The sequence below is a fragment of the Protopterus annectens genome, chromosome 11.part0 (assembly GCF_019279795.1).
Source record: "Protopterus annectens isolate FY-2018-M chromosome 11.part0, PAN1.0, whole genome shotgun sequence".
Classification (NCBI taxonomy): domain Eukaryota; kingdom Metazoa; phylum Chordata; order Ceratodontiformes; family Protopteridae; genus Protopterus; species Protopterus annectens.
The window spans coordinates 49,440,060-49,463,997 of record NC_056745.1 but is presented as its reverse complement, the minus strand read 5'-3'; the positions used below and the strand labels follow the sequence as shown (position 1 = coordinate 49,463,997).

Genomic DNA, 23,938 nt, shown 5'->3' with positions numbered 1-23,938 from the left:
GATTCCTCCCCAAAGAGGGCTTTGGGACGTCCAGCCACCGCTCAGTTTAAGGATCTCAAGGATGTCTCCAAAGGAGATGTCTTCAGCGGGTGACCATGGGAAACCCTCCCGCCTCATCAAAATCAGTGTCTTCTGTGATGGATTCCTCTAGGGAATCTACATGTTTCCTCTTACATTTCCTCTTCTGATGAACCTCCAAAGTGGGGCAATCTGGGGAGGTATCAGAAGAGGACAATACCTGAATAGGTGTCACCTGTGGCTTTGGCGCTTACTGTCCAGGAGCTGAGACTGTAGGAAGCTCTGGTCGAGAGGAAGGATTGGGAAACTGCTCCGACACAGGAGGAACCGACTGAATGCTCACAGTGGACAAGGCCCTCTCCATATCCTGGAAGGTTGACTGCCCCAAAGAGGGAAGGGAGCATGGAAATAAGAAGGACTGCCTCAGAACTCTGGTCACTCCCTGCTCTGAAGAAGCCGCTCCTGAAACTGAAGCTGGGGTAGAGCTAATGCATGTTGACTGTCCGAGGTGCAGAGACAGTTCTGAAAAAAAAACAGAGTCAAGTCCTGCCCTCAGAGCCGACAGGGTAGTCACAACCCCGAGAGTTCTCCTGATCCGACAATGTCAAAGAACTCAGGGTAGAAACTGGTACCGGAGACGCAGATCTCATTGGAACTGAAACAGTCGTCACAGGAAAAACTCAAAGTACAGTTGTGTACACTTACCATAACTGTAGATGTTCGAGTGTATTCACTATTGCAATAATTACATTTGGGTTATCTGCTTGCAGGTAGCCCTCAGTTGGCCTGATTAGCAAAGTCTTGGGTCCTGCGTCGGTTGCTGTCCCTTCTTCCATGACGTCAGGCCATCAGGGGTACAAAACATGCAGCCGACGCCATTACATCAGTTTTTCTTGCCCCAGATGTCAGGTGCCCCCCTAATGGGAAGCAATTAAATATAAAAGTACAATGATATACCTCCAACAAAAAAGCAAATACACCAAAAAGCTTTTAAGCATAGTAAAGGAAAGTAAAGGTATAGCCAAAAGAAGTTAGGAGGCTGGAGGGAGGGTAACCAGGACTGCAACAGTGAATACACTCAAACATCTACATTTAAGTGTACACAACTGTGCTATGTTATTCGTGTTTCACTGTTACAGTCATTACATTTGGGTAAATTCCCAAAGCTATGGTTGGGAGGAGAAATTTAAATTGCATTAGGACCAGTTATAAGGCCCTGCAAGACTGCAGTGGCAAAGCCAGCTTTGGATTTAGAGAAAACTGGCAAATGGTAATGCTTGGTGAAAGTATGTACAGAACTCCAGGTAGCAGCTTCTAGGATGTCCCTAGTAGGGACGCCTCTGAGAAAGGCTGTAGAGTTAGATGCAGCCCTGGTGGAGTGAGGTCTGATCCCCTGGGGGATTGGTTTTCCATGGTGCTTATAGCAGAAATGAATGCAATGGCCTATCCATTTAGAAATGGTTTGCTATGAAATAGCCTTCCCCTCTGCCCCTGCAGCAAATGCCACCAGCAGTTGTTCAGATTTCCTCTGAGGTTTAGTCCTGTCCAAGTAGAATCTAAGTTGTCTGTGCACATCTAAGGGATGCAGTATCCATTCCCCTTTGTTCTGTGGATTAGGAAAGAAGGTTGGCAAATAAATGGACTGATTAAAAGCCACACTGGATACCACCTTGGGCACGAAGGATGGATTGGTTCTGAGAGACACCATGTCCGCATGAAAGATGATGAAAGGCTCCACTGCCTTAAGGGCCTGTAATTCAGATACCCTTCTAGCTGAAGTGATTGCTAAAAGAAAAGCTGTTTTCCAAGAAAGAAATTTTAAGTCCGCAGTAGCAGCTGGCTCGAAAGGAGGTACAGTGAGTTTCTCCAAAACAAAGTTAAGGTCCCAGACTGGGGTTGGAGCTCTCCTGGGTGGTCTCAAATTTTTGGCCCCTCTGAGGAACTGCTTGAGCAGTGGATGAGAGAAGAAGGGAGGCTCTGTGTTATAATGAGCTGAAATGGCTGAGGCATGGATTTTAATGGAGGAAAAAGACAGGTCCTTGTGAAGCATCTCAGTTAAGTATTGTAAAATCTGAGGTAAATTAGGCATTGCTATGCTCATCCCTTGAGATTGGTTCCAGGCACAGAATCTTTTCCATTTTTCAGCATAAGATTTTCTAATACTAGGCCTCCTTGCCTCTAAAATGACATCCATCACAAGTTTACTGAGGGATGGTAAAGGAGAGATTAGGTAATTAGCCAGGCTGCAAGGTTCAGTGTTAGAAGCCGAGGGTGCAGAATCTAGTTCTCCTGCTGGGACAACAGGGAAGGAGTATGAGGCAGGTGCCATGGGGAAAACTGTGACACACTGCGCAGGAGGGGGTACTGGTGTTGGCGTGGCCAGTCTGGAGCAATCAAAATCATCCTTGGTTTGTCCTGTTTGATTTTTAGTAGTACTTTGGAGATCAGAGGCAGAGGGGGGAAGGCATAGACTGATAGATTTTTCCAGCTGAAGGACAGAGCATCCACTTTCCAGGCTTGTTTGTGGAAAGTCCTTGTGCAAAATTTGTCCAACTGGTAGTTCTGGAGAGAGGCAAATAGGGCTATATCTGGGCTCTCCCATTTGCTTGTCAACATGTTGAAAATCCTTGGTTCCAGTTTCCACTCGTGTGGGTCCATGAGGTTTCTGCTTAGTCCGTCTGCCAGTGTATTTAATTTTCCTGCAGGCATTGAGCTTGTATGTGCACTTGGTAGCTCAAGGCTGTGTTCCACAATGCCATGGCTAGTCTGCAGAGGGGGTAAGAACATGTACCCCCGTGCTTGTTTATGTACCACATAACAGTGGTGTTGTCCGTCTTTATCATTAGTTGTCCTGTAAGAATGTCATCCTTGAAGGCTGGCAGAGCATTCTGTACAGCTAAGATTTCTTTTTCACTGATATGCAGATGCATTTGACTTGGGTTCCATTTGCCCCGAATGCACTTCCCTGCCCGTTGAGACCCCCATGCATAGTCTGATGCATCTGTTGTTAGGGTTTGTGCAGCAGGGGGTGGTGTGAAAGGTAGTCCCTTGTTTTGGTGGCAGGCCTCTGCCTACCAAAGGAACTCTAGGCGTAGGCAAGGTATGATAGGAATCATTGCTTCTAGATCGTGGAAATGTTGACTCCATAGGCTTTTTAGATACCACTGTAGTTTCTTCATATGCAGTCTTGCATATGGAATTACAAGAATGCAGGAGGCCATGAACCCCAAGGCTTGCAGTATTTGTCTTGCAGATAGCAGGGTTTTTGTGGCCACTTGTTTGAAGTAGGTTGTCAAATGAATTTGTTTTTCTGGCATGAGGTAAGCCATCTGGGAAGTTGTATTCAAGCTTGCTCTCAGGAATATAATTTGTTAACAGGGTACCAGGTGAGATTTCTTTTCGTTTATGGTGTACCCCAGACAGGTTAGAACCCTTTGTACAAAGACCAGATGATTCAAAAGTATGTCCTGGCTTTCTGCCTGAATTAGACAATCATCCAGGTATGGGTATATTTGAATATTTCTTTGCCTGCAAAATGCAATAACTGGAGCTAGGCACTTTGTGAATACCCTGGGTGCAGTAGATATGCCAAAGGGCAGTGCAGAGAACTGATAGTGTGCGTAGCCTGCTTTGAAGCAAAGGTAAATTCTGCAAGATTCCCAGATTGGGATGTGCAGATATGCTTCTTTTAAATCTAGTGTTGCCAACCAGGCATCTTTGCCTAGCATAGGAAGCAACTGGTGAAGAGTCAGCATCTTGACATTTGGAATCTCCAAAAAGGTGTTTAGAGTAGACAGGTCCAGGATAGGACGCCATGAACTGCCTTTTCTGGGTACCAAGAAAAGTCCTGAGTAGAAACCTTGTCCCTTTTTCTCTTCTGGTACCAACTGAATAGCCCCCGTGCTTAAGAGAGAAAGTACTTGTTTTTGGGCCTCTGCCCACTAATTTGGGGGTAGGTCTGGCCACCCGTTTGGTGTTGGCAATGTGTGAAGTGAAATCTGTATCCCTGAGACACTATATTTAAAACCCATTTGTCCTGGGTAATGAGCTCCCAGTTCTTTGCATGAAGAGCAATCTTTCCCCCCAAAGGGGCAGTCAGTTGATAAGTGTTTGGAAATTTTAAAAGGGAGACAGTTTACCATAGGGGGAGTCTTATTACTCCCAGATTTGGAAGTGGAGGCTGCCCACTGCTTAGTCCTGTGTGTCCCCTGGGACTGAAACTTGGGGTTTCTGCTGTGTCTGTATTTGGCTTGAGAAGACCTGGAAGGGGCTGGAAAGGACCAATTTTTAGAGGGCCAGTGCCTACTAAATCTAGGAGGCTGAACTTGTAAGAAATCTTTAACAGTTTGCATAGATTTAGCTTTATCTTCCATCTTTTTAAGAACTTCCTCAGCCTTATTGCCAAACAGGCGGTCCTGATTTAAGGGAACATCCAACAATTTAGCTTTAACATGAACAGTTAAAAATTGCTCCTTAAGCCAAGCATGCCTTCTGAGCACAGACCCAGTAACAGCAGCCCTGCAAGAAGCCTCTAATGAGTCAAAATCACATTACAAAGTATGTTTTCCAACCTGTTCAGCAGAATGCATTAAATCCTGTAATTCTTTATTTTCCACACAATCAGGAATCAACATCAGTTTCTGTTTAAGCAATCCAATAACATGTGCTAAACTTTAACATATGAAACTCGCAGTTTAAAGCCCTGATGGCCAAGAATGCAGAAGTGTAAACCTTCTTAACCCATCTATCCATTGTCCTGGAGTCTCTATCAGAAGGGGTAGGATTTTTAGCAGTAGAAGCCTTAATGCCCTTGGGCCCCTGAGAAATAGTCTCTGGATCCGCAATAGGATTTTTAAGAAGGAACTTGTGTGACTCAGAGACCCTGTAGTATCTGTCAGGTTTTCTGGGAGCAGGAGGCAAGGAATCAGGGGCCAAACTAGATTCCGAAAAAGCATCATCAACAATGTCTAGTACAGGAGGAAAAGCTAAAGGCCTATGCTGAGGCAGGAGTAAAAAATCCCTAAGCCTCTTTTTTGAAGCAGAAAAATCCTGGCTTTCCCAGTGGAAATGCACCACAGAGTATGTAAGGTTTCACCAAAAGAAAAATCCTCTGGAGGAGAACCAGAGGGAACAGAGTCCTCTGCATCAGAATCCTCATAAGTAGATAAGGGAAAATCCAGATCATCAGAAGAATCAGAAAAAACAGAATCCTGGTCAGAAGATTCATAAACAACTTCAGTCCTAGGCCTCTTAGAAGAGGGGGGGGGGTTGGCTACCCCTGATTAGAGTTATTAGATCTTCAGCCATTCTTATCGCTTTTTGAAGCAGAAAAATCTCTTGTTTTCCCACTTTACTGAACTAGAGTAGTCCAGTTTCAGAGTTGCTGATCCCTGGGCTTTGTTTTTAGTTCCTGTTACTGATCCATTGCCTTATTAGGAAGGAGGGAAGTTTCTTTGCTTACCAGTGAGAGTGGGAAGCACTGAGCGGCCTTTTTGTCCGATTTGGTGAAGTTTCAGCCAGAAACTAGCAGTCCATTGGTCGTTTTGGGCCAATTCCTAGCTCCCTTCAGCCCCCTGCTATAAAACACGCTAAACTGTACTGCTGATCTAACCAGCATATCCTATAACTGAAAAGTTCATCTCTACTTGATTCCCAAGTAGACTATTCTCTATCTGTAAAGCCTAGCACTTACTCCTACAGTACTTGCACCTTGATAAAGCACTCTTATTATAGATAGTACCCCACCAGCCTAAAACCCACTTCCCGAGTCCTTTGAAAGTTCTTTATCTACTACTTCTAGTATGTCGAGGGATCAGTTGCTAGTGTCCTCTCCAGCTCAACTGGTGAACCTGGGAATATTGAGGCAATGTTACAATTGCCTCATGTACACAGACAATCCTCTCCTTCTCCCACAAAACACATATACATGCGAGAGATGCAACTATACGGCCAAACTGGAGGCTGAGCTCTCTCAACATAGGACTGGCAAGACCAGACAGGAGGAGAAGGCAACCACACACAATACATACCCAGTCACACATGGTACCATCACAACTTCAAATCATACACATACTCACACAAAGACATACTGGAGGCTCTGATCAAAATTTACCAAAACAGCAGAGGCCACCAAAGCAGACACCCAAACAACTACCACCTCACGACCCAACACATGCAACACATAGACCACACAGTCAGAGTGTCAAACAGTCACAGCCCTTAAGGCCAAACAAAATGCCAGACATACTTGTCATTGGTGATTCCATAGTCAGACACACTGACATCCCGCTCACCAGACTGAGTAAGGAGAAGGTCACAGTAAGCTGCCTGTCGGGCGCTAGAATCCGCCACATAACGCAAGCACTCAGGTCTCTCAACAGCAGGTACAAGTACGACTCAGTCATTGTCCACGCTGGTGTCAACGACCTGAGACGTACCTCCTTGGACTACATGAAAAGGGACGTCGAGGAGCTCTCTGATTATGTAGCCCAGGCAGGTATGACCCTGACCTTGAGCAGTATCCTACCTTCACCTAGAATGATGCCACAATACAGTGATAAGATGATCAGCTTTAATAATTGGCTTAAATTCTGGTGTCATTCAAAGGGGATCCAATGTCTGTCTGCCTGGGATGACATGCTGGACAAGCCACACTGCTTCGCAAGGGACGGCTTGCACCTGTCACCCTGGGCTTCCGGATATTGGCAAAGGCTCTTGCCACCCCATAGTGCCTTTTTAGGCAAGGCTCAAATTCTAAACCTACCACCCTAGAACACCAAAAGGAAAAAACTAAGGGTAATGCTGCTCAATGCCAGAAGTCTCAATCTCAAGATGCATGCGCTCGAGGCCCTTCTCAATATGGAGAACATCGATGTCTGTGCTGTGACAGAAACCTGGTTCAAGGCTCCTGAGAGCACCCCAGCACTAACAGGTTTCACCTCATATCATCGTTCCGCCCCAAAATCCGGACAACACCAAGAAAGGAGGGTGTCCATATTCATAAAGGACACCCACACCTCAAGGTTGGTGGCAACGCACGATGCATCGGAGACCATCCAGGTGCAATTAACCATAGGCAAGACTGCTCTGCAATTTGTAGCATGTTACAGGCCACCCTCTCAAACTCAGGAACCTCACATGGCCTTCCTGAAAACATTGGAGGGGATAAATGTATCTCCAAACACCATCATACTAGGTGACTTCAACTACCCTAATATAGACTGGGAACACTACTTAAGCCCGAACACTCTAACCCAAAGATTCCTGGAGTTCATAAACTCAAATGCCATGGAACAACTAGTCACCATCCCCACAAGAGGTGAAAACATACTTGATCTCATCATCACGAACATGGGATCAAAATGTTCAACACCGAAGTATACCCCTCACTGGTGAGATCAGATCATAAACTAATCTCGCTGGAGGTCCTCATCCCGCCCCACCTGAAACAAAAAAGACCACAGTGAAAAACTTCTCAAAAGCCGATTTCACACTTCTAAAAACTAGTGTGGTCTCCTTTAAGGCCCCTGAGCCAGTGGTAAACATTACTCAAACCGCTGAATCACTTACAAATGCCTTCTACCAGCACCTACAGGACTGCATGGATCAGGCAATCCCAAACAAAACTAAGACTCTCTGTACCAAAGGCAAGCATCCAGTCTGGTGGACCCCAGCCATAAACAAGCTCTACAACAAAAGGAGGAAGCTACTACAAGATAGAGCAAAATCCTTGAAAGGTAAGACACCTTTGATCATTATAAGTAAAAAACTAAGAGCTCTCATAAAATTATCCAAGGCAAATTTTGAGAGAAAAATCACCAAGGACTCTAAAGAGAATCATAAGGCCTTCTTTAGCTATGTTAGAAACCTAGGAGGAAACTCCCAGATATGCTCAGAATTAGTTCAAAATGATGTGAAAATTACTGAACCTACACACATTGCTAACATACTGGCTGACAGGTTCAGTGCAAACTTCTCCCCCCCCTCCCCCCCAAAAGGAGAGATATCTATTCCAGAGGATTATAGCCCCCCAAACATCTCCAACGCCCAGGTGAGAACTGCCCTCACTAAGGCAAAAAACAAAGCATCCATGGGACGGATGGTGTCCCCGGCTGTGTGCTTCATGAACTCAACGAGGAATTAAACCCACAGTTAGGACAGCTGTTTAATCTTAGCCTCACCTCAGGATACGCACCCAAGGAGTGGCGCGGCGACTGTGGTCCCACTTCATAAGGGCGGTGCCTCCACAGACCCTGGAAATTACCGCCCATTAGCTTGACAAGCCTTATCTGCAAAGCCATGGAGAGGATCATAATGGAACTCATAAATAAAGACATAGGGAACTTGCAGACTTTGGATCCAACCCAGTTTGGCTTTGTCAAAGGCAGATCCTGCCTCTTAAACTTGGTTGACTTTTTCGAGACAGTCACCAAGGCCATTGATGAGGAAAGGCAGTCCATACAGCCTACCTCGACCTGGCAAAGGCCTTCGACACAATACCCCACTCAGGTATCATCGAAAAACTCATCAGCTTGAATGTAAACCCATACATCACAAGATGGGTTGCAAACTGGCTAAGCGACAGAACCCACAGGGTCAGAGTTGCTGGAGCCATGTCAGACTCAAAGCCTGTCACAAGTGGTGTCCCACAGGGCTCAGTCCTGGGTCCACTCTTGTTCGGCATCTACTTTTCTGAAGTACAAGCAAACACAGGAGGGTTATGGCTGACAAAGTTTGCAGATAACTGCAAACTGGGCGCCATAGTCGAAAACACATCTGACACAGATATCCTCCAGAAGGGCCTCACAGAAACGGATAACTGGTGCCAGAGCCATGGCCTGAAGTTAAACGCCAAAAAATGCATAGTCATACCCTTCGGGAAAAACAAGGTTACTCCTAGCTACCATATAGGTGACAATCCACTGAGCACAGAAAAAGTCATCAGGGATCTGGGGACCCAAATTGACAGTAGTCTTTCGTTTGACACTCATGTTGCTAAAGTAGTTAGGAAAACCTTCTATATCGCCCACCTGATCATGAAGGGATTCACATCTAGATCAAGGGAGGTCATCGTCCCCTGTACTCATCACTCATTAGACCTATGATTGAGTACAATGCCCGCTCGAATGTATCTGACCAGACACCTGATGCAGCTTGAAAGGCCCCAAAAGTTCCTCACCAAAAGGATAAAGGGTCTCAAAATATGTCTTATGCTGCCCGACTGAAAGAACTCCAGCTTTATTCAGTCTCATACCGCTTGCTCAGAGGTGACCTGTGCCTGACATATAAGGCCATGTCAAACCCAGATTTGATGAATATGCTTCACCTCAAAAATCTAGATCCCTCAGAACCACAAGGGCGGGAGACTTAAACCTTGACACGGTTATAAATAGAACGTGCTGGAGGGACAGATTCATCACCCAGAGACTCCCTATGCTGTGGAGCAAAATCCCGGTACATGTGAGGCAGAGCACCTCGCTGGCCTTGTTCAAGAGGAATCTTGACCAATGGATGGGAGATCGCAGATATACCCCAGGGATTACTTCAGTGTCACTGCTTGACAGAGGCACAGAAAAATGATAGGCATAGTTTTTATTCAAACTAAAGGGGTGGCGAAAGCCACATAACTATGGGCTAGGCTTATAAATGCCCTTGGGCAGATAGCCTAGTATGAACCTATGAACCTATGAACCTATGTTTTTTAGGCATAGAGGACTGAGCATGTGGCCTGGGCATCGGTTTTTTAGGCATGGTTCGAGATTTAGGCCTAAGTGAAGAAGGAGGTGTCGGTTTAATATGCAAGTCCGTAGGCCTGAATTCACCCTCGGAGAGTAGGGATGGGAACCTATATACAGTATTTACATAGAGCGTATACAGGGGAGAAATTCATTATATGATAGAAGCTGAGGGTGGGGAGCTGTGGAAACAGCAGGATGTACAGGTGCTTGAAGGAGATCCTGTCTAAGTGACATTAGTGGAATTTAGGTAGGAAGAATACAATTACATTTCCAGTTTTTGCAGAGGTGGGAATGGAGTAGGGATTTGAAGTGTTCAGAGTTTGTAGTGATTCTTAGCAGGGGAGGGAGAAAGTTCTATTTTTTGGCTATCGAATAGACAGGAGGAAATGGCCAGGGGGTCGTTTTGGTTTGTGTACTGAAAGTAGATTTGTTGGGCTGATCTTAGGGGTCTGAGCGGTGTGTAGAAAGGCAAGATATTAGTTAGAGCAGAGCATGCAGTGGGTTTAAAGATTAGTTTGTGGGCTGTAGTAAGTTGAAGGTAATCAAGATGATTAGGAAGCTCTAGCAGCCACTTAAGACTGCGGAGAGAGGTGCAATGGTGGGTGGAGTGAGTAGATTTAGTAGCAAATTTGGCAATTTTGTTGTAGCAGATTTCTAGTTTTGAGGAGATGGTAGCTGAGAGGTTGGTTAGAAGTGGAGCACCATACAATAGAACGGTAGTAAACAGGTGAAGGTGAGGGTTTGTCTTGTAGCCGTAGAGAGAAAGTGAGCGTTTCTATATAGCATACCGAGCTTCTGATCTTTTTTTTTTTAATATTTAGTTGAACATGTATATTGAATTTCAGGTGTTTATCAATGGTAACCCCAAGAAGTTTGGCAAAAGTAACAACTTCTATACAGGAGTGGGTATGGCTGTTGATCTTGAAAGACTGCTTGTCAAGAGAACGGGCTTTTGTGGGGGAGAAAAGAATGATTTTGGATTTATTGACATTAAGGGAGAGATGGTTTTGAAGCATCCAGTTCTCTGTAGTTGTGAAGGCCAACTGGGTTTTGGTCTGGGGCTCGGGAAGGCTAAGGGCAGAGCAGACTAAAGTGGAGTTGTCTGCATACTGCACTATTTGAGTGTTTGGAATTGCAGAGTGAAAATCATTGATGAATACATTAAAGAGCATTGGCCCAAGTATAGATCCCTGGGGCACTCTGGTAGGGGTAGGTAGGAAGGTTGAGGTACCAGTTTGCCATTTCACAGCTTGGGATCTGTCAGAGAGATAACTTTTGAACCATGAAAGGGAATCTAGGGAGAGACTGAGGTTAGAAAGGTGATTGAGAAGGTGGGTATGGGATACAGTGTCAAATGCCTTGGATAGATCGAGAAGGACAGTGGAGACAATTTCTCCAGAGTCACGGGCATGGTTAACAATGTCTAAGAAAGAGAGGAGAGCAGTTACAGTACTGTGGCCAGGACAGAAGCCATGTTGAGTAGGGGTGAGGAGTTATTGAGGAGGTGGGGGCATGAGTCGCAGGTGGATACATTTTTCAAGGACTTTTGAAATTGGGGAAAGAATGGCTATTGGTCGGAAGTTAGAGAGGCTATTATTTTTGCTTCCTTTGTGAAGGGGCAAGATGTAGGCGGCTCACCATAATTTGGGAACGTAAGATTCCTGGATGGATCTATTGATGAGAATGCTGATGAGGATGGCGATACCATCTGCAGCGAGCTTGAGAAAGAGTGAGGGAATATTGTCGGGGGCATTGGAAAATGGCTTAAGTTTCAAAAGAAGCTTTTTGATAACAGAGGTTGAGACAGGTTTTAGATAAAAAGTGGGAGGAGGATTAGGAGTGCAGGATTGGGGAGAGGAGTGGGAAGTGGAATTAGGGGTAGGGGAGGGGATGCAGTTGGGGAAGGTCTTAGTAAGTTCTGCTATAGAGTTGGTAAAGGAGGAGTTAAAAAGGGTTGTTATTTCTATGTCAGTTTTATTGTTGTCGGGACAGGGATTAGACTTAGTATCAGGGTGCAAAAGAGAGTTATTTATTATTTATTTATTTATTTATTCCAGTTTGATGATCGGGGAGGTCCACTGGGCTCAGGGAGCCCGTTTTCAGTGGAGGCCCGGGGAAAAAAGCTCCAACAATACATAGTTACATGAATAATTACTTAGAAACTTTGCATTACTGACAAACAGGTAGCATTCATAAAGAAACGAACAATTACAATTCTGTTTAGGTGTAAAAGACAGGCAAATGGTATTGAGGCTAGATTTCACAGTATAGTTATATATACATAATACAAATGAGCATGGTTAGCTAGGTGAGAGGTTAGCCAGGAGTAAAAGTGGAGCAGACCTTGAGAGGTATAAGGTGAAGAGTACAGTTGCATTTCCTGTTTGAGTAAAGGTGAGAATGAAGAAGAGTTTTAAAGTTTTCGAGGTTATCGCAGGTCCTAAGAGTGGAGGGAAGAGCATTCCATTTTTTGGCTAAGGTGAAGGAAAGCAGAAGTTGACCAGCTGGGCGCTTGGGTTTGTGGATGGTGATTAGGTTTTGGTGGGTAGATCTAAGTGTTCTATGGGGAGTATATGGTTGTAGGATATTGGGTAGTGCAGGGCACTTAGTAGGTTGGAATAGTAGTCTATAGGCAGTCGTGATTTGGAGAAAGTCAAGTTGGTTATGGAGTTCAAGCCAGTTTACTGAGTGAAGGGAGGAACAGTGATGAGAGGAAGATTTGGCTTTGGTAGCAAATCTGGAGATTTTACTGTAGCATACTTCTAGTTTGGAGGATAGTGAGGAGGATAAATTAGTAAGCAGAGGGGTGCCATACAGTAGAGAGAGAAGAAGATAAGTAGTGGCGAGAGTTAGTCTGGTAACAGGATAGAGGAAGTGGTTGTTTCTATGAAGTAGGCCGAGTTTTATGTGTTTCTTTATGTTTAGCTGGACGTGAGTATTAAATTTTAGGTGTTCATCAATGGTTACACCAAGAAGTTTGGCAGAGGGAACGACCTCTAAAATCAAGTTGTTATGGCTGGTTATTTGGAATGAGTTTTTATCAATAGGGGAGGACTTAGAAGGATAAATTTTAGGTGTTCATCAATGGTTACACCAAGAAGTTTGGCGGAGGGAACGACCTCTAAAATCAAGTTGTTATGGCTGGTTATTTGGAATGAGTTTTTATCAATAGGGGAGGACTTAGAAGGAGGGAATAGAAGGATTTTAGTTTTATTCGCATTTAATGAGAGGTGATTTTGGAGCATCCAGTTTTCGGTAGTTGAGAAGGCTGTTTGTGTCAGTAGTTGGAGATCTGTTAAGTTGGAGGTGCTGCAGATCAAAGTAGAATCATCAGCATACTGAACAATTTTAGTATTGGGTATGGCTTTGTAAACGTCATTAATAAAGATGTTGAACAGAACTGGGCCAAGTATGGATCCTTGGGGTACTCCAGTGGGGGGTAGGATGGAAGGTGGAGGTGCCCTGGCCCCATTTGACAGCCTGGGACCTGTCGGAAAGATAGCTGCAGAACCAGGAGAGAGTTTTGTGGGAGAGATTGAGGTTAGACAGATGATTTAGAAGCTGGGTGCGGGAGATGGTATCAAAAGCTTTAGAGAAGTCCAGCAGAGCTGAGGATACTAAATTACCAGGGTCACGGGCTAAATTGACAGTATGTAAGAAGGAGAGAATGGTGGTGTTGGTACTATGTCCTGGGCGAAAGCTGTGTTGATGGAGTTCCAGAATTGTTTGGGATTTTTGGAGTGGGTAGACTGTAGTTTGGTGTAGTAAGATTTTTTTATCATTTGTGATAAGCTTTTTTGTTAGACTGCAGAGTTGCTTATATTGAAGGAGGGTAGCTGGGTGTTTATTTTTGTTGTAGAGTTTTCATGTCTTGTCTCATTGTAGCATAAGTGATTTAGTGTTCTTTGATAGCTAAGGGGCAGAGTTGTATTTTATTTATTTTGTTCGAGGTGGGGCTTGGGTGTTTAGGATGCCTAGGAAGGTAGTATTGAAGAAGTCTATGGCTTCATCTAGTGGAAGTGTTTTTAGGCTATCTCAATTTGTTAGATTAAGGGTTTCGGAAAATATAGAAGGGTTAAATTTAGTGAGGTTGCGAGTGTGGGCATATTGTTGTTGGTGAGGGGTGTACTGGGCAGCTCGGGGAATGAAGGCTGGGAGATGGTCACTCACTGTGTGTGGTAGTATACCAGAGTCAGAGATCTTATTAGGGTGGAAGACCAAGATCCAGTCCACGATGGACCCTGGGGGGTTATATTTCTGTTAGGTCTGGTAATGTCGTTTATTAGTTGAGTAAAATTACATAGATTGATAGCTAGAGTGGGATTATTGTTATAATTTTATTCCAGTCGATGTTGACATCACCTAGAATGTAAGTCTCTAGTTTAATGTTAGCTGAATTAATTAATAAGTTCGTTGAATGTTAGTCAGATGGGGAATATCTGGTCCTAGGTCTATCCAAGAAAGAAAATTCAGGACAGTCTACTGGATCTGAAGATATCAGTGCAGTAATAGAAGACAGTACTGAGGATGTCAGCTCCATAAGCCGGTCTAATGTTTGTTCTGACAATTTCGGCACTGGTGGAGATGTCAGTTTCAGTGCTGAAATCGGCACCAAACTAGCCTTTGAAGAAACTGTCGGTTCCGTAGAGATGGCAGAAACCGAAGTTCTCAGTTTTTTGATCATCAATGTCGAGGGATAAGCTGGCACCGATCAACTCTTTTTTGGTTTGTCTAATTTGGAGGATGAAGATGAAGAGGAAGGGGAAGATATATCTGTTTTTCTTTTACCAGAAAAACTTGGTAAGGCCTACTCAACAGCAGATTTAATCATCCCCTTAACAATAATTTGTTTTTCCTTTCTACCAGGGCCCAGTGACTAAAGGCATGACAGACTGAACATTCCTCCTGCAAGTGCACTGAGCCCAAGCCATAGATAAAAAGAGAATGCCCATTGGAATTGGGCATCTTACTGTCACACTCTTAACATTTTTTAAAACCAGAAGCTCCTTTAACTTTGTGAGACATATCTTATACAAGCAATAACCCAATCAACAAAAGAAACCAAGAGGAGGAAATGTCAGGAAGGCTACCAACAATGGCAGAAGAAAGTACCAAAGTACAGGAGGCTACCAAAGATGGTAAACAAACTACAATAAGTGTATGGAGAAATACAAAGTACATCTAAGTGTATAAGGGAAGGAAGGAAGGAGAGGAGACAAAAGGTTTATCAAAGAAAGGGTAGGTTGAAGGAGAAGAATGAACAAGCTATATAATAAGGAAAAAAAACGTATGGCTATACAAAAAACTGTTGAAATAGAACAAGAAAATTATACTTCACTCGAGAGCAATTTGGCAACACATCTTTCACAGGAAAGGGGAAACGAGATCTGAGGTAAATTGTTGAGGAGCAATCTGGGTAGGAATTGAACTCTAGAATATTTGGTCCTCACGGGCTGTAGTAATGGCTGAGTCGGTTTCAATGTTCAGAATCGAACCCATATGTCAAGAGTAAATGAAGATTGACAACATCAGATCTGGAATTAATTTCTGAATCTGTGAAAATACAGCTGTTTCAGTAACAAATGCCGATACTGCATTTGGAATTACAGCTGAACTGCTCTGTGTACAGCAAATTGACTGCACTGAGCTGCTTGTGTGATCTGTAGCAAGCAGCTTGCTAGTGTTTCAGAGCAGGAAAGATTTCTTTTGTCTTCAACTCAAAGTTGAGGGGGTAGTCAATTTTGGGAACTGCACATGGTATCAGATGAGCTAGATATGGTTCTGAACTAAGATCACTGTGTTGTCGGTGCCATCTTTAATTCAGTGTCTCACATAGCTATTTATTTTCTTCTAAAGTCCATCACAACAGTACTTGCTTCTATTTGCAAAGGCAGCTCATCTCAAAGCTTCATTCAGAAAGGTGCTAAAAATCTCTTTTTCTGCTGGTGTTGATATCTTTCATCAACAGTAAATCACCAACATTCGCATCTGTTCCATGTGTACTGAAGTACCAATACAGCATTCTAAACAGTGATAGGTCATTATGGCCTTGTGATCTAAAAAAGAAGTTAAACATTTAGCATAATGTTCCATCTGTGTTGTCCATTTTCATTCTTCCTCAATGGATGGGTTTGGATCCAACACTCAGATCCGACTTGGCCGTTACACTAGCTAGTGGCCTCCAACAAACTGTTGAGCTCCTTTCCTACCCATAATGTACTATGCCTAAAGTCCCTCAGATCTTATTTACAGCTTGAGACAAGAAACTATGAAAGAATTGCCATAACTGGAGTTCAACAAAAGGGACATATGGTGTCCTTAAGAGTCTCATTCCTCCAGAAGTCATTTGTGAGAAATGGAGGGGGATGGAGGGTGGGAAGTTGAAGAAGAATGAAAATGGACAACAAGGATGCAACATTATGGCAAGTACATAACTTCTTTATCTATGTACTGTGGTGGTGGTGCTGCGGTAGCGTTGTTGCCTCACAGTAAGATGTCCTGTTCGATTCTCAGCTAGAGCGTCTTCTGTGTGGAGACATGCGTGAATGGGCGTACCTTCGTTGAAGGTTGTGCGTCAGGGCCAGCAACTCAGCACGTAAAGATCTACTGCCAATCATTAGCGGACCGGAGTTCCGCTGTGGCGACCCCTAACCGGGAAAAGCCGAAAGACACAACAACAACATAACTTCTTTATCTGATGTTGTCAGTTTTCATTTATTCCTCAACATATGGGACAGAGTCCTCCGCTACCTAAATTCCTGGGTGGACTCTAAGGAAGATATTCCTGAGTATAGTTGAGCCAAAGGCTATTCTTCCTCTCGAGACCAGATGTAGTTTGCAATTAGTGATAAAGGTATGAAGATTTGATGAAGTTGCAGCCACACATATATCGTCCACAGAGGCTCTAGACTGGAATACAGTGGAAGTAGCCATAGATCTGGTTGAACGTGCCTTTAATGGTTTTGGTAAGGGAAGATTCAGTTTGCTGTAAATAAATGAAATGCAATCTGTCAACCATCTGGCCACAGTTTCCTTTGTAACTGATTCGCCCGATTTATTATGTGCAAAGGAAACAATATCGGATCCGTCTTTCTAACCTCTTTTGTTCTGTGCAGGTAGAAAAGTAATTGCCTATGAACATCCAATAAGTGTGGCATATATTCCCCTTCATTTGTAAAGTTTGGGAAGGATACTGGCAGGTTAATGGCTTAGTAAATATTGAATTCTGACACCACCTTAGAAAGGAAGGAAGCACTGGTACATAAGGTGACCTTATCCTTATGAAAAATTAAATTTGAAATTCTTCTAGCAGATGTAATTGCAATCCAGGTCAGAAATTTTAGGTCACATTTAGCTGTAGGTTCAAAGACAGCATGTATTAAGGCTTGCACTACCAAGTTTAAATCCCATGGTGGTATGGGATTTTTGTAAGGGGTCTTAGCAGACCTTTTAAAAAGACTTTGCACAGTTTAGAGGAAGCCAGGGAAGAATTTTGCAACACCACATGAAAACTGGAAATTGCTGAGCTGAACTTTAATAGTCGGTGAACTAGCACCCTCATTAAACAAACTTACTAAAAATTCAAGAATAGAATGAATCAGAGCTGAGAAGGGGTCTATCCGATTCTGCTCTGCCCAATAAATGAATCTTCTCCATTTACTACTATAGAGTTTCCTAGTAGAAGGTTTATGGGAAGATAAAAGTATAGAATGGACAGGTGAAAAGAGCACTGGTTGCCTGGCTATTAAGGAAATTGGAGAAATCATGCCGTTAGCTTGAGATTTAAGATATTCAGGTGAACCATGCCTGTCGGGTGAGACAGAAGGTCTGGAGTTGGATCCAGAATCCAAGGTGGGTACAGGCGATGAGGCCAAAGGAAGGGTAACCAAACCTGAAAATGTCAGTAAGGTGCAATGAGGGTGAGTTTACTCTTCAATCTGGCTGCTTTCTGAAGGAATTTGGGAATTAGTCAGAGGATAAGCCTACAGAAGACCGGGGGGCAAATTGTGAAGCAGATCATTCCTCAGTGACTCCCCTGTGGGGAGATTAGGGCAAAGAAGCTGCTGCACTTGTTGTTTAGGGAAGATGCAAAAAGACTGTAACAAGGCTGGCCCCACTGACAGAAAATAATTTCCATCACTTTGTTGTTGAGGGACCACTCGTGTGGTAGTAAGATGGACCTGCTCAGTTTGTCTGCTAGCACGCTGGACATCCCACAAATATGCATTGCAATTAGAAAGTGGTTGGAAGATACTGCCCATTGGACACCCTCAAGGTTTCTTGACAATGGGTAAGATCTGGTTCCCTCTTGTTTGCTGATGTACCGTTGTCTGTCTGGACTGCAACAGTCCTGAGAGGGAGAGTGTTTTGGAATGCTTGCAACACCAAAAGCACTGTTCTCATTTCCAGAACACTGACATGCAAGTTGGCCTCTGGAGGGGGGGGGGGTGTGCCTTGGACTGTCTCCCCAGAAAATGCCACCCCATCCAATTTGGGAAGTGTCCATGGTCACTATGGCCTTGGTCTGAGGGAGAATGAAAGGACAACCTTGCAACAGTTGTGACTGCATCCATCAGGAATGATACCGTCTGCATACTTGAGTTACTCTTATCTTTGCCAGCTTGGGTTGAGAAAACACTGGCCATTGTGTTACTAGCATCCATTGCAGAATCCTCATGTGATATCTTGTTAGAGAACTGACGCAGACATTTATCTCACAGCTTTCAGAATCAATTGGGAGAGAAATTCTGGTACTGCAAATTATTTTCCTGACCTGACTCCTTATTGTTTGTACTCCTGAAAGAGGAAAAGATGCTACCATAGATACTGTGTTGAACATTGCTCCTATGAATTCCAATGTGTGGGTTGGTTGTAGGTATGACTCATTGTAATTGATGGTTATTCCAAGACTTGAGCAAGTCTTTAACACTTGGTCTCATGCTTGCACCAGTTGACGCCTGGTCGGGGTGGTAATGAACCAGTCGTCTAAGTATGGAAACACCCAGAATCCCTGCAGCCTGAAGTGAGCTGCAACCACTTCCATTCACTCAGTGAACTCCCTGGGGGCTGTAGTGAGCCCAAAGAGCAGAGTTCTGAACTGGTAATGACTGGCTCCTAGCCGGAACTGTAAGTGCCTTCTGGATCGTCTGTTCATTTTTATGTGACAGTATGCATCCTGAAGGTCTATCAAGCACATCCAGTCATCCTTGCTCAGAAATGGCAAAATGGATTGAACCATAACCATCTGGAACTTGGTATGTCGAACCGATTTGTTCAACACACTGAGATCTAAAATTGGTAAATTGGTCTCCAGTATCTTTGGCACTATAAAGAATCTTGAGTAAGTTCCGGATTCTATTTGGTCTGGAGAGACCTCTTGGATGACTCATTTTTCTAGCAGCTTTTGGATTTTTAGTGCTGCTTCTTCCCTCTGATTGGGTGGAACATCAGGGATTTTTCTGGGTAATGGGGGTGGAAATAATTCTCTGCACTCGTAGCCAGGCTTCCTGGTGTAGAGATAAGCAACCCTCGACTGCCTCCAGAGGAAGGCAATCGGGCCTCCCTTCAGGAGCGCTGAAAGGGTCTGCCAGAAAATGTAGCTTTAGATCCTTGGTTTTGTGAGTTTCCTCTGCTACGGGCGTGTCTTCTACCATTACTGCTCCCCCCTCTGCCTCTGGGGGAACTACCTCCATGCGTCTCCTGGAAAGGCCCTGGAGACTTCCTGAACCACATTTTTTTTACCTGATTCCTGGAAAAGGTCCTTTGAGGTGTCAAAAAATTAATGCCCACTGCAGACAGGATCTTTTCATCTTTCTCACACCTGCAGAGTGTGTCTTTTACAGTGGGGCCAAACAAAGAAGAGCTGTCAAAGGAAGCATGATGACTTGAAGGGCTCTGCAAAATCACATAGGGTGATCCAGGCATACCTCCTGATGGAAATGCCTGAACCAGTGGCCCTTGAGGCACCTTCTGCAGCATGTAAGATGATCCTCATGGAGGAATTCCCAACAGATTAAAGGATAGCCAACTGTGAGGCCACAGACGTTTGAATGTCAGCAGTAGTGGTCCCTGAAAGGGAGTTTGAAAGTTGATTAATCAAATCCCTTTGCAGTCTCGTGAAGTGTGCTAAGTAGTTCAGCGATCTAACAGCAAAAGTTACTAAAGCATAAACTTGTTTCCCAAATCTGTCCAATGCCCTAGATTCTCTATTGGGGGATGGACAGTAATACCTTGTTCCATGAGTTTTTTCTTTGTAGCTGCTGCCACGACCATTGCATTAACTGGTACCTCTTTACTTCAATGTTCTCTTCCTACCGGTGGAGCCAGAATCCTGTCTGGTTTCTTGGAGATCGGCTCAATCAAATCAGGTTCCTTCCATGCCCACTTAGAAACCAAATCAATAAGTTCATAGGTTCATAGTTTAGTACTAAACTAACCTTGCAAGCTATTTTAAGCCTAGCAAATTATCCCTTGTAAGACTCAAACCCTGCACCTTGTGTTTGTAAGGCAAACACCTTAACACTTAGGCCACCCTCTCAACCCTCATCAGTGGGCGGAGTAACCCAGGATTTAGATGGGTCAGTCCAGAAAGCTTCCAGAAATACTGACTCCTCAGGAGTCAGGTTTTGGGCAGACCAGCCACCCTTCTTGTTTAAGGATCTCAAGGATGTCTCCACAGGAGAGGTCATCAGGTGGTGATATGGGAGACCCTTCTCCATCATCAAAGTCAATATCCTCAGTGATAGACTCTTGAGGAGAGTCCAGGTGCCTTCCTTTTGCACATACTCTTCCTAGGGACTTCTTCAATGGGATGATCCAGAGAAGTACCAGAAGACATGAATCAGAAGAGGTGACAATACCTGGCTGGGTAGTCTGGAAGCTTTGGGCTAGCTGTCCCCATGGAGTAGAATGCTGAGGATCATGGTGCAAAGTCAACTGAGAGGTTGATGGTGGATCCAAAGGGGAAGGACCGTCTGATCTGCCGGAGCAGAAAAAAACTTTTCTCAACCTTAAAGGCAGACCACTCTGGAGAGAAGGAAGTCAAGGGAGCCAAGAAAATGAGTTTCTGGCTTGCCACTTCCCTCTGTTCTGAAAACAATCTACTAGAGGCAGAAGCCGGAGCAGAGTTGTCCAAAGCCGAAGCTCCCAGAAAAAGAGATGGCTCAGAAAACCTCAGAGTCAACTCCATCCCCTCAGATCCTTCCTGGAAGCTTTGGCTCCGACAGTCATCCAGATCCAAAGATGGCAGGGCCGGTGACTCAGGGTAACAGTCGGATCCTAAGACAATGCTCTCTTCGGATCTGACCCAGAGCCTGGAATGCTCATATCCAAGGACTCTAACACCACAAGTCAAGTCAGAGAAGGAGCTGGTACAGATGGAGTGGTACATGGAAGGTTTTCCTGAACCAAAGGGGGTAGGAACCATGAGGACTCCCTTCTGAAACTGCTCAGTGAAAAATCTCATCATCCTTTTCATATCTGCCTCAGAGACTTCTGGAGGAATGACAGGACACCACTGAAGGAGATTTTGAGTGCCACTCCAAAAATGGCGAAGCACCCTGGAAGAGACCAGCTCCATGATGGGCGAATATACAGTCTGTGACAATGGTTTAGGATCCAGGGACTTTGGATCCAGAGTACATTCTGTTGGATTGGAGGTAGGACTTGCAACATATCTGATCTGATCTAAACATGGTTGGATCCCAGGAGATGTCAGGTCCAATTTTCACTTCTTTTTCTTAGGTTCCGATGAAGTAGATGCAGTGGAATCTGAAGATCGGGACCATTTTTAAGGGTACTGGGTTTTAGTCTTGAGAGACTGAACTCCAGAAATGGCTTGAGAAAAAGGAATTGGTAACATCCCCTTTAGAATTAACTTGTTTCTTCTTTTTGTTAAAGCTCTGGGTTTGAGCCCACTACAAATGTTGCATTCTTGGCTGAGGTGTTCAGACCCTAAGCAGTAAACACACAAAGTGCGGGCATCTGAAAAGGGCATCTTGTGCCCACATTTCTCACATTTCTTAAAGCCTTTATTAAGTATTGTTTCATGTGAAAATTCCCAACCAGATAACAAAAGGATGCTCAATCATTCTCTCCTAAAATATCCAGACAGTGACTGATTAAATACTACTACTACTGAAAGCAAAAGCCAGTGAGAATAAGCTAGAAGAGATTTTTTTTATAAGAAAGATTAACTACAAATGAAAGAAACAGGGTAGGAAAGGTCTACCAACAATGGTAGCAAAGACTACACTGCTCGTGTCTTTTGGCTTTTCCCGGTTAGGGGTCGCCACAGCGGAACGGTCCGCTAATGATTGGCAGTTGATTTTTACACTCTAGCTGAGAATCGAACCGGACAGCGTCTTACCGTGAGGCGACAACGCTACCGCAGCACCACCACCGCGGGTCTGTAGCAAAGACTACACTATCAAGTGTAAAAGGTGTAGAAAGGTATACAAAAGTGAGAAGCTAGTGAAGAAACAGAATAAACGTTCTTGTGATAGAAGTTATCAAAAAATAACTGTATGAAGAATAAAGTTTGTAAAATTTCACTTATCTCTATCAAGTAGCTCAAGAGTGATGGAGACCACGTCTTGAAGTGAAAGTGGTAAATGACATGTGAGAGACTTTAGGCATAGTGCACTGTGGGTAGGAAGGGAGCTTGACAGTTTTTTGGAGGCCACAAGCTAGTGTAACAGCTGAATCAGATCAGAGTGTCAGATCTGAACCCATCCATTGAGGAATGAATGAAAGCTGACATCAGATGACAAGTCCCCACAAATAAAGCTGCAAGATTGAGACTAGTGACAATTATTATAAATGATCAATATAACTTTACTTCAGCATTCTTATTCTTCTAGTATAAATTGTTTATAAGATTTTGGCTGAATTATACATCCTGTTTATTAGAAACTAAGTATTATAGTATACTTTGTCTGACCAGTGGCATCAACAAATAACAACTGTTGTCACTGTACAAAGAATATTGTAGGTACCTGAGTATGTGCAATATCATAGAACAATCAGAGGTTGCAACACAAAGAACTGCTGAAACATTCCAGTGACTACTTTCATTTGTTAATACTTTTGTATGTACTTACTATGTGTCTACTGCTATATATTAAATACACTTGACATTACATATTTTTTTAGGTAAATATATTTTTGTATTCACATACTTTAACACATTTTGGCAGTTAATTGTAAATACTTTAATTACCCTGCACAGGCCTTGTACACATATATCATTAGTTTCTGGTCCACAAGGTGTTCCATCAGAAACTCTGTCCTTTAGTTGGTAGTAAACAGTAGTTCCAGCTACTCGACAGAAAAGCTTACAACGATCCTTCATAAGAACTGTGGAAAAAAAAAAACAGTTTTAGGAGAATGAATAGTCTGTTTAAAAAAGCACTTTTTGCAATAACTTTTTTGAGTACCTACCGCCACTGTATTTGGGAAGCCATCGAGTATTAGGAGGTAGACCATTGATATTGAAATGTTTTCCATCAAATTCAGAGCACTGTTCCTCTCGAAAATCTTTCTTTCCTTTCGGACATGAATTGGTATTGCACGAACGGAATTTCAGTCTACGACCCACACAGTATTTTCCTCCATTTTTTGGCCTATTAAAAATAGTTGAGCATTACTACAATATCAGCACCCGGTTAAACTTACACTAGCAAGTCTTGAAAATACTTGATAAAATTCAGCATTCTGCAGCTGAAAGCTTGCCTTTTTATACTGCATTTCAAAAGGTTCTCCCTAATCTACTATACTTAAATGGCTTCACAACCTTCTAAGTATACTGTGCATTGCAGTTAAATGAGAAACACCTTTGAAATGAACACTGCATTACCTTTCAGTTCAGAAAAATATTAGTTGACAATATTTCAGCTACAGTTGCAGATTACCACTACTCTACAGCATCCATAATCGTTACCACACAAGGCTTTAAATCCCACCGGCTTATTTCTTTCTGGTAACAATCAGATAAGCTTGATGCCAACATTTTTGCTTTCCACTGACAGGAACAAAATGACACATATATATATATATATATATATATGTTCTAAGTCAGAAATGGACTGAATTATACAAATATAGTTCACTTTCCATGATGCCAATATACTAAGAATCTTCAGCATTCGTAAAGGATGATGTTCCCTGTGTGCTTCAGTTTATGT

At 43.5% G+C, this 23,938-nt stretch overlaps 1 protein-coding gene across 1 annotated transcript in view; it reads right to left on the bottom strand.

The window, feature by feature from the left end:
- ADAMTS20 (ADAM metallopeptidase with thrombospondin type 1 motif 20) overlaps positions 1–23,938 on the bottom strand; it is a 3,636,702-nt gene that overhangs the window by 2,587,384 nt on the left and 1,025,380 nt on the right. The window contains exons 13-14 of the mRNA XM_044087413.1: positions 23,196–23,377; positions 22,975–23,111 (exon numbers count right to left, since the gene is read on the bottom strand). Coding sequence (XP_043943348.1) covers positions 22,975–23,111; positions 23,196–23,377 — 319 coding nt within the window. The remainder of the gene's footprint in view (positions 1–22,974; positions 23,112–23,195; positions 23,378–23,938) is intronic.